General features: G+C 38.6%; 1 protein-coding gene across 3 annotated transcripts in view; it reads left to right on the forward strand.

The window, feature by feature from the left end:
* The window catches only part of PDSS1 (decaprenyl diphosphate synthase subunit 1), a 39,503-nt gene that overhangs the window by 15,896 nt on the left and 9,036 nt on the right, over positions 1-14,571 (forward strand). Inside the window, exons 1-5 of one of the 3 annotated variants that reach the window (XM_063099335.1) lie at positions 497-572; positions 2,097-2,238; positions 4,946-5,057; positions 5,149-5,258; positions 14,452-14,532. In XM_063099335.1, coding sequence (XP_062955405.1) covers positions 2,140-2,238; positions 4,946-5,057; positions 5,149-5,258; positions 14,452-14,532 — 402 coding nt within the window. In that variant the 5' untranslated portion in view covers positions 497-572; positions 2,097-2,139. Of the gene's footprint in view, positions 1-496; positions 573-2,096; positions 2,239-4,945; positions 5,058-5,148; positions 5,259-14,451; positions 14,533-14,571 lie in introns of those variants that run through there. The other 2 variants (XM_063099333.1, XM_063099334.1) reach the window with 2 other exon arrangements.

A 14,571-nucleotide genomic window follows, 5' to 3' on the forward strand; every position in this document is an offset into this window, starting at 1 on the left:
GTGTGGCAGCTATTTCACAGTAGGAAGTAGAAATGTGCCCAGCTTTTTGAAAGCATGACTCAGCTTGGCACTTTGAAGATTTTTATCTTAAAAATAGTGTGGGATTTTTCTGTCATCTGTAAATTTTGGTCATCTCTCCCACCATTGTGCTGTTATGGAGAAGCAGTGGCTGAATTTTCTAGATAGAATGACGCACATAATGCCTAAATGTGTAGGAAAAAAATACATAGGTAAAATTATAAAGTATCTAAACAGTGATGTTTATTCTATGTATCCCAGTGCCAAATAACATTCTTAGCAAGAATACTGATTTTCATCAGTCAATAATTTAGCCATGCAAAATGACACTTTTATATGCGTATGTAGTAGTCTATGAAATTTCAAAATATTTGAAGAAATCTTTGTTTTAATATCTTCAAATTACAAAAAAACTCTAGTGTCTCAGTGAGCACTGCCATTTTACTGCAGCTCCAGCAGGAGCCCCTGTCTGCTGACATAATTTGTGATAATGGAAGTGGTGCCCAGCTTCTGAATGCTTGTGAAAGGCTAGGGGCCTTAACAGTTGTTTTAAGGTAAGTTCTGCTACTAACTAGTTGACAGTGTGTATTTTATTAGACTGAAATTCAGTTGAAAATATTCTAAAATGGCCTTTACATTAAAAAACCAACTGTAAAAGTCTACATCTTTTCCTGTGCATTCAACTCAAAGAAGACAGGGCCTAGTCAAGTTCCCTGGAAAAATATTTAAGCTTCCTACTATAAGGTCCAAGTGTCTCACTGAGGGATTCAGAGCAAGTTCTTAAAAGCCATCTGAAGCTCTATTTTCTTTATTGAAGTGGTTTTATGTGGTGGTTTCTCCCTACCCTTTATTGCTTTTGCTTTACTTCTTACCCCTTGGAAGAATCTGTTGTGATCTGGAAGTCAAGAACTGTTATAATTGTAAAATATTAATAAATAATGAGCAGCACTTTACAATTGATTTCTGGGCTGAAAGCTGTTGGAAGGTTCTGAGATTTAGTTAGGCAAGAGGAGCCGGCAAGGCATCATATCTTAAAATGGTATTTAAAGCAACATGGGAAGATATTCTCATGCTGATTTAGTGTCTGTAGTTAACTTTCGGCATCTTTTATGGTTATACTTCAATTTTCGTTACATTCTACTGGGTCTGAGGAATTAGAATGAGACTACTTTGTGCAGGGGTGCAGATTAGATTTTTAAAGAAAAAGTCATATTTTAATATACCTCTCCTTTTTCTCCCCTCTGAAGATATAACTCAATGATATTTGAAAAGTGAGCTATTGGTATAAGTGAAGCATTTGGTTAGTGTGTGTTTAAGTCAGGCATATGTTTTAGGTTCCAAAAATTCAGTTGGTTATCTCCCCAATTTGATTTTCTTGAAATTTAGTTTTTAAAAATTCCAGTTGATGATGGTGATAATGATGATGATTAAAAAGGAATTGGGGCCATTCCCTTTTAACTGTAAAATTAACATCTGTATATCTTCTTAAGAGTGCTTATCCTGTAGTTTGTTAAACTTGGGAATTAGTTAAAATTTCTAATGCAAAGGTTAAATATGAATTGGAAGAAAGTTTTTACAAACATTCTATCTGGTTATGATTTTGTCATACTAAATATTTAATTTAAGACAGTATTAAAAACTTTGAACAGAGTGACAGTTGGTTCTTTAATATGCTCTTTAAAATGCTGCTCACCTCTCTTCCCTATCCACACCTGAAGTTTAATTGTAACCTGATTATAAACTTGAACAACTGACCAAGACCACCACTATAAGACATAACAATGATTCTGCGGCCCAATAGCCAGACTTCTGAAATGTTTACCGTTTTTTGCTTATTATACAAATTCTACGTCTTAATGTGGAATCCTTAAAATACAATCTTGGCAGGGTCTTGTGCATTTTTAAAATGTTCTCTAAATGATAGAAATGGCTCTGTAGGGAAGCCAAAGTTTTTATACAGTTTCTCTTAGAGAAATAAAATTCTTTATCCTAGATCCGATGTCCAGTTTTCACAAGGTGATTGCTGAGAAGGTTCTAGGCGGCGTCTCTGTTAAAAAGCATTGCTTTCTGTTAATTAGAGATGTGCAAGCCAACCAGCGCTCCATAGCCTTAATTGCAGAAATGATCCACACTGCTAGTCTGGTTCACGATGACGTTATTGATGATGCAAGTTCTCGAAGAGGAAAACACACAGTTAATAAGATCTGGGGTGAAAAGAAGGTATGGTTTTTTTGGTTTTTTAAAATCTTTCTTACCAAATCACATGCTTTTTGGATCGCTTTTGTTTTTCAGATTGGTCTCATTAAAAAGTAAATAATGCTTGCTCAATTGTGATCTTCTAAATTTCAAAAAAAGTACTCATGTCTATATACAGATATTTGATAGATAACAGAAAATACCATAGAAAAATAAACTCAGTATTTCTGGTTGTTCACAATTTCATATAGAATTCCTTTTGGTTATAAGGAGAGGAACTTCATGGGTATCCAAAAAGTGTATTTCATAAGAAATACACATTTTAATTTTGGGCTCAGATTACCAAGATTCAGTTTAATTCCTTAAACATTTATTGATTGACTACCATGTGTAAGAGTATAAAGGGCAAATAAATAAAAAACAAGAAAAAGAAAAAAAAACACAGATATACTACTGGTCTGCCATGAAAATTTTACCTTTTTAAATAGAGGATCTATAATTGGGTTTGGTTCATATATGGATATGAGGGTATTTCAACAAGTTCATGGAAAAATAGAATAAAAGATAATACAAATCTTTCCATGAACTTGTTGAAGTACCCTCCTATTTAAAACCATATTTCCATACTATTTTATTAGCATTCCTTGAACAGAGTGTGCAAGATAGGGACTTTGGTTTGAGGATGTATAAATGACGGGTGGAAGACTGAGAATAAACTGGAACAAAGGAAAATGCACATGTACAGGCGTTTTGAGAGCAGGCATCCACCACCACACACGTGCTCCAGTGACCGACGACGTGGCCAGTCGAAGAGCAGACAGAAAGTTTATACAGACATAACTCACCCCCTCGCACCTTCCCCTCCTCACATAGTTATAGGGCCTGGTTCCCTCCGGTTTAATTGTCCTATGGAAATACATGTCCATTGGTATTCTCGCATGCTGATTTTACTTTCACATAAACGACTTTGTTGTGAAGTCGAATTCTGCAATTTCATTTATATGTCTTTTATTTCAAATTTTAGACTAAAAGGTTTTATGTCCTACTGATAGAATTCTGTACATCAGAATGTTGGCAAAAGAGGATGGTGTTTTTTGGGGGAGAGGACATGGGTAACTTTAAGACACGTCCCTGCAATCAACTGTTTTCAGGCAGGGCTAGACCTAAAGCCTCACTTGTAGCCCTTGGGCAGGGGAGGAGGATCAAGAGAACCAATTATGGTTTTCTCCTTGCCTAGTCCCCTTGGGTGTCTGCCCCTGCTGTTGGGGGCCACTTTCTGAGTGCAGGTAAAAGGCCACATTTGCCGCGGTCACCTGCCGCTTTCAGCTAGGAGAGTGGTCTCAGTTCAAGTCCACCTGCCAGTCTGCTCCCTTTTTCTGCCTCTGAACCACAACTGCTACGTTACAAATTCAAAAATCCCTTCACACAGTGCTCTCTCCATGACCCCTTGTTCCCACTGGCCTGGGTTTCCCTGGCCATCCAGTCTTGTGGCTTCAGATTCATATGCTGGAACCTTTTGGCCTGAGATTAAAGAGGTGAAGGCCTAGGGGTTCTGAGCCCTGAGCTGCCGATGATGTGGGGGGTGGATGAGTGGGTATAAGTGTGTACATATGTATCACAATGTGTGTAATGACTTCATAAGTGCACACCTATATCAGGATATCTTATATAATAGGTATATTACATAAAATGATTAATTGGTAAACATAAACTGAACATCATTATTTTAGATACTAGAGAACTAACAGACAATAAATACCTAAAATGGTTGTTGAAAATTCGGTGAAATAAAATTTCCATCAACTCTATCTAGCATTTGTGACTAATTACTGTAGAACATAATGACACGTGCATATCTTTAAATATGCAAATTAACATGGATGTATAGTGTATTTGATTATAACATATAATTCAACCATGTGTAATTTATAATTAGTTGCTAATACAGTATGTACATCTGCTCACAATCTAAAGACTAGGAAAATATTGATTACCTAGTGTTCAGTGAAAAAAAATGTTTTGTCTGGAAATGAGGGGCAATGTGCAAAGAGCATTGAACTTGGAGCCAAGATTCCTTGGTTTAGTTCTTATGGAGAAAAATATGTGTCGTGCTGTGCGCTTAAGTACCAGTCAGTCCGTGTCTTGCAGGAGTATGGTGAATAGGACGTCACTGATTGGGACACAAAAAGTGCCATGTCAGCAGTGTGCACAGCGTCTGGCGCTCACACAGGAGGGAGGCATCTGATCAAACCAAGGGATCAGGGGAGACTTCCTGGAGGTGGCATCTGAGCTAATTATGCAAATGAGTCCACTAAGTGAAAAAGGGGAAGGACCTTTTGAGCAGAAGGAACAGTAATCGGAAAGGCACAACAGCATGGTTTGAGGGAAAAGCTAACGGGCCAGTGTAGCTAAACCGAATGAAGGCTGCTACATTTTGTGGGGTCTGGGGGTGAAGCCAGAGGGTAGGCTGCTCTCCTCCAGGCATGTGTTTCTTCCGCTGTGAACTGGGGAGATGGACAAGGTAGTATCTGAGAGCCAGTTTGGCCCTACAGCGTCGCACTTCTGTAACTGATGATTACCTAATCCTGCTGAGGAAGAGGACAGGAAGAAACTTACAGCAACGGTGACCCCTCTGTCGCCTTCTGTATTTACCGTCTGACAAGTCAGCTTCGTCCTTGGCTCCATTGCTCTGATTCTTTTCTCTGGACATTTGTTTTCTTTCTTTTTCTAGGCTGTTCTTGCTGGAGATTTAATTCTTTCTGCAGCATCTATAGCTCTGGCACGAATCGGAAATACAACTGTTATATCTATTTTAACCCAAGTTATTGAAGATTTGGTGCGTGGTAGGTTGATTCTGACTTTTCTTCTTTTTTATTCAATTCTGGTATTTAGCCAGGTAATAAAACTATCTCAAATGACCCTTTTCCTTTACAGGTGAATTTCTTCAGCTAGGGTCAAAAGAAAATGAGAACGAAAGATTTGCACACTACCTTGAAAAGACCTTTAAGAAGACTGCAAGTCTGATAGCCAACAGTTGTAAAGCAGTATGTACGTTCTGTCTTTTTTCAAGTTAAAAAAAAAAAGCCTTATAGCTCTTTGTTGGGAGCTAATTCTCCTAGAAAATATTTCACTGGAGAACCTTAAAGTAGTATCTAAAATCCCAAGAGGTCAATGAGGAAAGAATTACATCCCCAAACAACAGAGAACTTCTGTGGTTTTCCTTTTTGCTGTCTCCTTTTGGTATGCAGACATTAACTTTTCATCTTTTCCTCCTAAGAATTAAATCAGAATAAGGTTTATAATGTATTCCCCAGTCTATTTTCCAAACTGTAACACTTTTAACAATTTATCATAAATTTCCCTTGTGATTGTTGTCACACTATTTCTGACATTTTACATTTTAAAACTTATGAAGTTCTGTGTTCTTAAATATATTTACCTGGGGAAAATAGCTACTTATTAGAATGTACTAGTATTCTATATACTTTTCTAGGAGTGGTAGATCTTCCCAATACTTTTACATGAAATATAAACAACCCATATTTCTTCAGAGTATAAATTGGAGTGTGAACTATAACTTTTTTCTCTTGCTTTCTCCCTGGCCTTCCCTGTGTTCTCTACATATATATATTTTTTAAATCAGTTGGTGTTACTTTTAATCTGTAGACTAAAATGTGTGGTATTCATTGTTAGCCTGCAAATGAGAAATAATCTCTCCATAGATTTGTTCATCTGACCATCTCTCAGCCCAACAGATACACAGAGACGAAACCTGGGCGAGTAATAGGCCCATCTAATTAAAGCAACAACAGGGGAAGACCACTAAAGTCAAATGTAAATTGCTGCCGTGGTACACTCGTAACATAATTACAGTTAAAGAGAACTTTTTCTCAGAACTCTCAGGTGAAAAAGTCCCTTACTGCTGGTGTCTCTGTCTTGAAAAGTGTCAAAAAATGTATAATTGTGAGCCGGAAAAAGAATGAGGACATTTTCTCCCTAAAAAGACCTAATTGAAGCCCTAAGGAATGTGAATTATGTAGAACGTGCTGGCCACAATCTCAGCTATTTTTGTCTTTTTTATTTCCAAGAAATTACAAGTGTAAAGAGACAGATGAAAACATGCTAGACACTGAATGCTAAATAAGAGAATGACCTATTTAAAATGGGTGCCATAAAGCTGTTACATTAATCCTTCATTGATTATCATACCTTGATGCCAAAATCTCCATGAAGGTCAAGATCCATCCTTTAAGGCACAGTAGTGTGTTCAGTGAAGCTTACTGATAATTTCACAAGTTTGAGACTACAGTTTAGAAGCACTAGCAGGTAGTGGGACTGTTGGAATTAGAAACTCTGAGAGTCACTGTCTATGCAAAGTGGACATCCCTCAGGGACAGGGTGCAGCACCACATTGGAGCCAGAACAGAAATTCACTCAGTGATGGAATTCATCCAGGTCCGGTGAGATGGACCTGAGTCATCAAAGAAAGGTTTGTGGTCACTATCCTCTGCTTAAGAAGCCAAAGATAATGCACCTTATCTTTTATAAAGAGCACCTGAATCTTCAAAGATTAGCAAGTAAACAGTGGACATGTATATTAACATGGCTAAACCCTTACTAAAAATGGAATGTTTCCTGCCATCCACTAGGAGGCATGCTGGTGTCATCCCAGAACTACCTACTTTTTATGTGATTTATTCTTAAACTCTAGAGCTGTTAGAATAATAAAGCAAAATCATAGTGTGAGCTCCCTGAATAAAAACTTCTATATTTAAGTACCTATGGGTGGAAATATTCCAGAGGTGTTATGTATTCAAAATTGCTATTTTTATATACTCTTGGTATTTAAAATGCAAAGACATGTGAGCTCCAAAGGAATGCATGCAAAGCAAACTAGACATGCCAAAAAGAGGAGATGAGAATTTAAAGATCAGAGTGATTACAGAAGAATTAATGGGATTCCAAACTGATTTGGGAATTTGAAGGAAATTTACCAGCTTATAATTCATATTACTAAAGATACCATTTCCCCTCCCCTCCCCTTTTTTTGACCTTCCATTTGTATTTATAGTGGAAATAATATTAAAATCTAAGAGATGGATGTCCAGAGGAATTTCTTTGTGATTCTGATTGGTATTAAAATAGAATAAGTTTTATTATCAAAAGATGATTGGCTATTTATTTATATACAAAGTCATTTAAAATACATTCTGTAGCTTACCAATGAAGGATATGACTTGTTCCCAGAAAATCTGATGGGAATGAGACCTAGAAGTCAGGTGACCTGTCCAGTGTTATTCAGCTAGACAGTGGCTGAGCTGGGACTTGAACCCAGAACTGGGTATGGTAATCCCACCTTGTTTTTCTCATGTCTTTTTTTCTGAGTTTTTATTCTCTCTAGGTGAATCAACGGGCTCTCTTCCAGAAGAGAGCGCAGAATTTTGTTTTGTGGGTCATATTAGCAGAACACTATTTTTTTGTTACGATATCCTTATCAATCTACAGGCCTTATTCAAATTTTGCCAGTTGTCCTAAAACTGTTATATCAAAATGGAAAAAACTTTTCTGGTCCAGGATCCAATCGGATCTTGTGTTGCATCTAGTCGTCATGAGCCTTTAGTTCCCCAGTCTTTGTTTTATGTTACCTTGATATCTCGAAGAGTGCAAGCTGGTTATGTTGCTGAGCCTCCCAAGCTGGGTTTGTCTGATATTTCTCAAGATTAGGTTCAGGTTATTTTTGGCAGGAATACAACAAAAGAGATGCTGTCTTCTCAGTTTATCACATCAGGGGGCGTAATTTTTCCCTGTTTGGGCAGAGGTATTTTCAGTTATGTAAACTATTCTGTTTCTCATCAAACTCTTACCCTCTGGTTTTATTATCTATTTATGATTCTTTCCCACATCAGTTATTACTATGATGATTACAAATGGCAACTTTTCTAATTCCATCATTTCCTCTACTTCACTGTTCCACCGTAGGGTTGGTATTCTAGTGGAAGGAAGCTCTTATCTGTGTGGACTCTTGGATTGTTATTTTATTCTATAGATTATACCCCTTTGTCATTATTATCATTATTTTAATAATTTTAACAATTATCATTATTTTAATGCTCACTTGTCCCATATTTGGCCAGTGGAGGAGGCCCTTAAAGCTGGCTCCTGCATCCTTTCAGCATGTCCCCATTATTCTTTTAGCACTTCTTTAATTTCTGGCAGGAGATATTCCAGGTTCATCTTGTGCTTCCCAGTCCTGAGATTCACCATTTCTTCAAGGAGCCCGAGTTCCTTTGGGTGGAGAATGGTATTTAGCAACTAAAATTTGGGCACTGGGTGTCATTGTTTCCAGGCCCTCTCAATGGACAGAGCTAGGAAATACATGTATGTATTAGATATATGTGTGGATATGTGTATGTCTGTATCTTTCTGTGTATGCATCCCTATTTATTTAAAACCATGAGGTATATACTGCTAGCTCCAAATCCATTTACACTACAGTGTTCATGATTTATTCTAGCATTCCATCTTTCCATATTTGTAACTCCCTTCCCCAACAGTGAGAGACCTGGCTCCCATTCTCCACAATATATTTATTTGCTAAATCCTGGAGTATACCATAGGAGTTTCAAAATTGTTACCCATATTTCTGTGAAAAACTAAGCCAGAGCTATAGCTAGAGTTCAATATCTGTTTACAGTTCCTTTTGTCTTTAGCCTGTAGGTAATATAATCAAGACAGTGTTGAAAAGTTACCTTTCTCTATGTTTCAGTGTGGTTAGGTTGTTATTTGAAATATAGTCTGGTTAATTTTTCTTCCATTTTAGGGGTTCCCTCCCATTCTGATTTTGTTTTTTTGGTTTTAGGGGAGGGTCTAGTTGTTGTTGTTTTAAGTGTATGAAACATTAATATTTCAAAAGCCAGAACTATACAACAAGGTAACTACCCTTCATCCCCCTTTTACCCTGTTCTCACGCCCGCTTCCTTTCTACCCACACTGTAGGTAACCAGTCTCATTAGTTTCTGGTTCCTCCTGTGCTCCTTTTTTTGGTGGCTGGCAGGTACAGGGATCAAACCCTGGACCTTGGTGTTACCAGCTCCATGCTCTCACCAACTGAGCTAACTGGCCAGCCCCTTTGTGTGTTTCTTCTTGCATAAATGAGCAGACACGTGTGTTATTTCCCCCTTCTTTCTTTCTTTCTTTTTGTTTCAGTTGCTTTTGCACATTGCTTTCTTCAATTAACAATACGTTATGAAAATGATTCCATGTTGGTTTGCAGAATCTTCATCACTTTTGAAACATCTGTACTATATCTCATTGTGTGGATGTAGCATGGTTTATTCAGCCACTTCTCTATGGGAATTTAGGTTTCCAATATTTTACAATTACAAATACTAGTACAGCGACTAACCTTGTGTAAATGTATTTTTGTATTGTGAGAGAGATGCCTTCAGGGGTAAATTTAGGGGTGATTTCATATGTGGTTTTGTTGGACATTATTTCCCTCTGTAAGGGCTGTACCACTATGCATTTCCACTAGCAGTTTATGACAGTGTCTTGCCTCTTTCCCCACAGCCTAATTAAATGGATGTAGCATTAGGCTTTTTACATTTTACTTATTTTTGGCAGCTGTCAAGTACAGGGATCCAAACCCATGACCTTGGTTATAAGGCCGTGCTCTGACCAGCTGAGCTAATTAATCAGTGTTTAGGCTTTTTAATTTTTGCCAATCTTCTAGAGGAGAAATGGTATTGCAGCGGAATTTTAATTTACATCTCTACTTTTTCAGTGAGGTTGAACGTTTTTTCATAAGCTTCAGGGCCACGTTTATATCTTTAATTTTTGTGAATTATTTGTTCAGATCTTCAGCCCATTTTTCTAGTGGGTGTTTGGTCTTTTTCCCTTCAGTTTTCTGTGGGGTTTTGGGGGGCTGGCCAGTATTGGGATCAGAACGCTTGACCTTGGTGTTGTAACACCAGCTCTATCCAACTGAGCTAACCGGCCAGCCCTTTCCCTTCAATTTTTAAGAGCTCCTTATATATTAAGAATATGAGCTCTTTATCTGTGATATTATGTTGCATATATTTTCTCCCAATGTTTTCCATTGGTTTTCTGTTGGTTTGTTTGGTGGCTGGCTGGTACAGGTATCCTGAACCCTTGACTTTGGTGTCTTAACACCATGCTTTAATCAGCTGAGCTAACTGGCCAGCTTACATTGGTTTTGACAACACCCTGTTTTGATATGATTTTCTATAATGGTGGAGCTCCAATACTCTCCATTATTTGTAATAACTGAGACCAGAATACATATATGTACCTATCAGAATATATCATATCTCTTGATTTATGGTGGCACAAACATACACTTCAGAGCTAGATATGCTTGACAAATATCAAGTGCTTTGCCTCCACAATGCAAACAATTCTTGCCAATCTCTTTGAGACAAGGCTTGTGAGAATCTGATGTGAGGTATGGATGCTCCCCAGAAAGCAGCACAGATGCACAACACGGCCTGGCTGTGGCATCTGCTTCAACAGAACGATTAGCTGAGCTCCAGTTTTTTTGACTTAATCATTCTTCATACTCCACCCACTTCCAGAAAGATGTGAGGCGTCTCTCTGATGCTTAGCACAAGCTGCGTTCCTTTCACATCAGTGCACCTCCTTGCCATTTTGCATGTGGTGCTGTGTTGTGTCTGATTTTCCTAGTTGTGGTGGTGGTTTTCTGTTTCCTTGCCACAAATCCGGACAGTCCATTACCTTGGTTCCAAGAGCAGGATTCTCTGGGGTGGTCTTTAGGCTGAGGTAGTTGAATTCTGAGCAGAAATGTTGCTTTCACTGTGTGTGAGGCAGAAGCTGCCCACTAAGGAGCTCCTTTCTCTGCTGGCGTCTGTGAGCAGGGAGTGGACAGTACAGACAACTCACGGCTTTGTGCTTCCTCGGGCACATTCCTTGACCTCTTTGAGCTTCCATTTAGTGGCTTATTAGAAGCAGCACAGCAGAGTGATCCAGAGAACCGCCTCCAGAGCCATACCATTTGGATTCAAGTTCTGAGGCCAGCATGTCTTAGCTGTGTAACACCTGGTACCTTTCATGCCTCATTTCCTCAAAACTCATAAGTGACTTAATATGTGAGAAATTTTTGCATAGTGCCTGGCACATAGTGCGTGCTCAGGAATTGTTAGCTTTTATCACCATCAACCACATAATAAGGATTTATGGGATATTGTGAGGTTTAACTAAATGCAGAGTGCTAATCATGTGCTCCATAAACTTTAATTTATTAAGTTTAGAAATACAACAGATTGTTTAAAAATCCTTTACAGGAAGAAAGTTTGTATTTCTGTGTGGCTTTGTGTTGAGAAATCAGTATTAATCTTGCTACAGGAGATTGTATCACTATCAGTTATTTCTGTCTAGGAAAAGGAGTATCATTCTGTTCTGAGCTCAGCATATCCCAGGCTGCCCAAATCTTGCCACACTCTCATTCTTTGAGCCAAGTTGATGGGAATCTTGGCTTCTTTCAAAGTTTCTAAATTGTCCCCCATGTGGTCTCACAGACCTGTTAGTTGAAAAGAGGAGCCCCTCCCTACAGCCCATGGGTCAGTGCCTACTAGTGGTAAGGTCACTGCTGTTGAAAGCAGTTATGAGCTTATTATTCACTCAAGTAAGTGGCCACCTGACCTTTTACATGTGTGCAGTTGGAACTTGCACTTATGGTCAAGCATTACTGTCACAGACTTCATTAAATTGTCAAAAACATCCTCAGGGCTGAGGAAGTTATGTGATCTGGCTTTAATTAGCAGAGGCTCATGGACACTGCCAGGCTCCTGTTTCTAGATCCAATGGATGAGGAAGAGGAAGATTATTACTAATAATAGCAAACATATATTGAGTTCTAGCCAGATGCCAGACTCTATACTGAGGGTTTAGATGTAGCATCACGTTTTATTTCTCATAGCAACCCTATGAGGTAGTGCTTTTGATTGCTACATTTTACAGATGAGGAAACGGAAGCACGTAAGGATTCAGAAACATGCCAAGGTCATGTGGCAATTGTAAGGGGCATAAATCCAACACTGGCAGGTTAACTGCAGAGCCTGCATCACTGTCCCAGACTGATGTCCAAGCACAGTACGGTCCCTGACCATAGAACCACGGAGGTAGGGATTGAAGGTCGGGGCCAGGGTACTTTACCATCAGTGAGCCATTACAGAAAGAAGACTGTGAAGAGCTCCATCTGCTTTTCTCATCAACAGCCAACATAGACATTTCCTCCCCAGTAAAGCTGAATGGCTACCCCCCCACACCCCCTGCCACCGCTTTTGGTTTTACCCAGTCTTTGTTTTCTGAAAATGTGGCTGAGGCTGCTTAGCATGCTTAGCAGTGGGAAATGCACTCAAGTGGCTGGTGCCAGCTAGATTTTTTGAGTTTTAAAAAAGACTTTTAGAAGTTCTATTTCTTCCACACTGAAAAGGAAAAAAAAAGTTTTTAAGCAGTTACATAACTTCTTGTGAGAGAAATATGGAAACATAAGGACCAATGAAGATCCTTCTGTATCAGAAAGAACACATTCCCTGTGTCAGAAACATGAGGCTTGAGGCTATTACAGACATTTCAAGAACTGCATTCAGAAATAAGTGAAATCACCAAAAATTATTAAAAAAAGAACTGCATATGCAGAAATATATGGCAATATCATGTGTATGATTAGATTAGATATCTAGCCCTAAAATGGGATAAATCAATAGAAGTTATTAAAACCAACAACAGGGCTAACCAGTTAGGTCACTCGGCATGGTGCCAATAACACCAAGGTTCAAGGGTTTGGATGCCCAGACTGGCCAGCCACCAAACACAAAACAAAAAATAAAACCAGCAACAATTGCCAGTTTGCCAAGTGCTGGAAACCAGTATTTCACATATTAGGGCCTGTTTCTTTTGCATGTCAGAAAGCCATACCTGACGTATTACCAGCAGAACTAGTCTAGAAGGAAGGAAGGAAAGGAAAAGGACTCAAGTTTACAGATGTAAAGAACCTACCAAGTGCCCAGGACAGTGGGTGAGATACCATAAAATTTTAGAACATTGATTACAGTATTCTAAAAAAAAAAATCCTACAAGCTTACAAACATCAGAAAGGCTTTGGACTTTGTTTAATAGCACTGCTGGAAGGATGTGTGCCCCCAGAGCCAGGAGATAATCCAATAATAAGGAAGGCATGGGAAGCAGGAGATCCAACATGAAAGAGATTTGCTGATGAAGGAAGGGCCCAGACACAGGTGTGCACCGGCCATGGAAGCTTCCAGTCAACACTGGAGCACATCAGAAATCTCCAGGAGAGATTTCTCACAAGATGAGGGGGGATACCTTATGATTGTGAAGGGAAGAATGAGAAAATTGGTGAAGGCTTTGGGATTGAATTAGATATGTGTAAACAGAAAACCAAGCAAACAAAAACACAAGATAATTATCTCCTGGAGATACAAAAACTTGAGTGGAAAAGAAAAGTTATCATGGTTCACTACGTGGTTTGGCTGTAAACAGGGCTTTTACATAGTCATGTTAATACTAAACCCAAATATTGATCTAACAAAAATTATGACACGGCCAGATTGGGAGGATGGGGGTAGGAAAGGGTGCATATGGGAGAAAGGGGCAGAGAAATCCTCAGAAGACTAATGTTTAAAACTTAATGAGTAAAATTGAGAAATCAAGAGGTAGCAATGCAAATTTAGTCATATTCAGAGAGATAAAAATAAATACCAAAACAGAGTTGAAAATGGTTGCCCCGGGAAGGGAGAGGTGGAGGGGAAGGGACAGGACTGCTATTTTCCATAACAAAGCTTGTAAAATGACCTGACTTTTTAAACTATGCACACGTATAACTTTGATTAAAATATAAACTTTTAACATAAAATTGAAAAATAATTTAGTGGCAATAAAAAAAATCTAGTTGTAGCTCAGTGTTTCTCCTGATAACTGGGAAAGACTGCTTATCCTTTCTGAATGGGTGGGGAGTTTTCTTAGAATAAAAGAAAATAATCTGAAACTGAAGTTCTCTCATTGAAAACACTGTTTTGTACATGTTTGGTCTCCTGGTATCAGTATCCTGATTATGCATAATCTAGCCTCACTGCCTCCTTTATTTAAGGGAATAGATGTATAAATCCTTCCTCCTGGCGTTGGCTGCTGCGTTTCTGCCTGCCAGCAGCTTATCTCAGGATACTCTTTCTGTTTCAGGTCTCTGTCCTAGGATGCCCTGACCCAGTGGTGCATGAAATTGCCTATCAATATGGAAAAAATGTGGGAATAGCTTTTCAGGTTGGTGTGCTCCTTATTTATAAGAATGGTCATATATTG

The sequence above is a fragment of the Cynocephalus volans genome, chromosome 6 (genome assembly GCF_027409185.1).
Source record: "Cynocephalus volans isolate mCynVol1 chromosome 6, mCynVol1.pri, whole genome shotgun sequence".
Taxonomy (NCBI): Eukaryota; Metazoa; Chordata; class Mammalia; order Dermoptera; family Cynocephalidae; genus Cynocephalus; species Cynocephalus volans.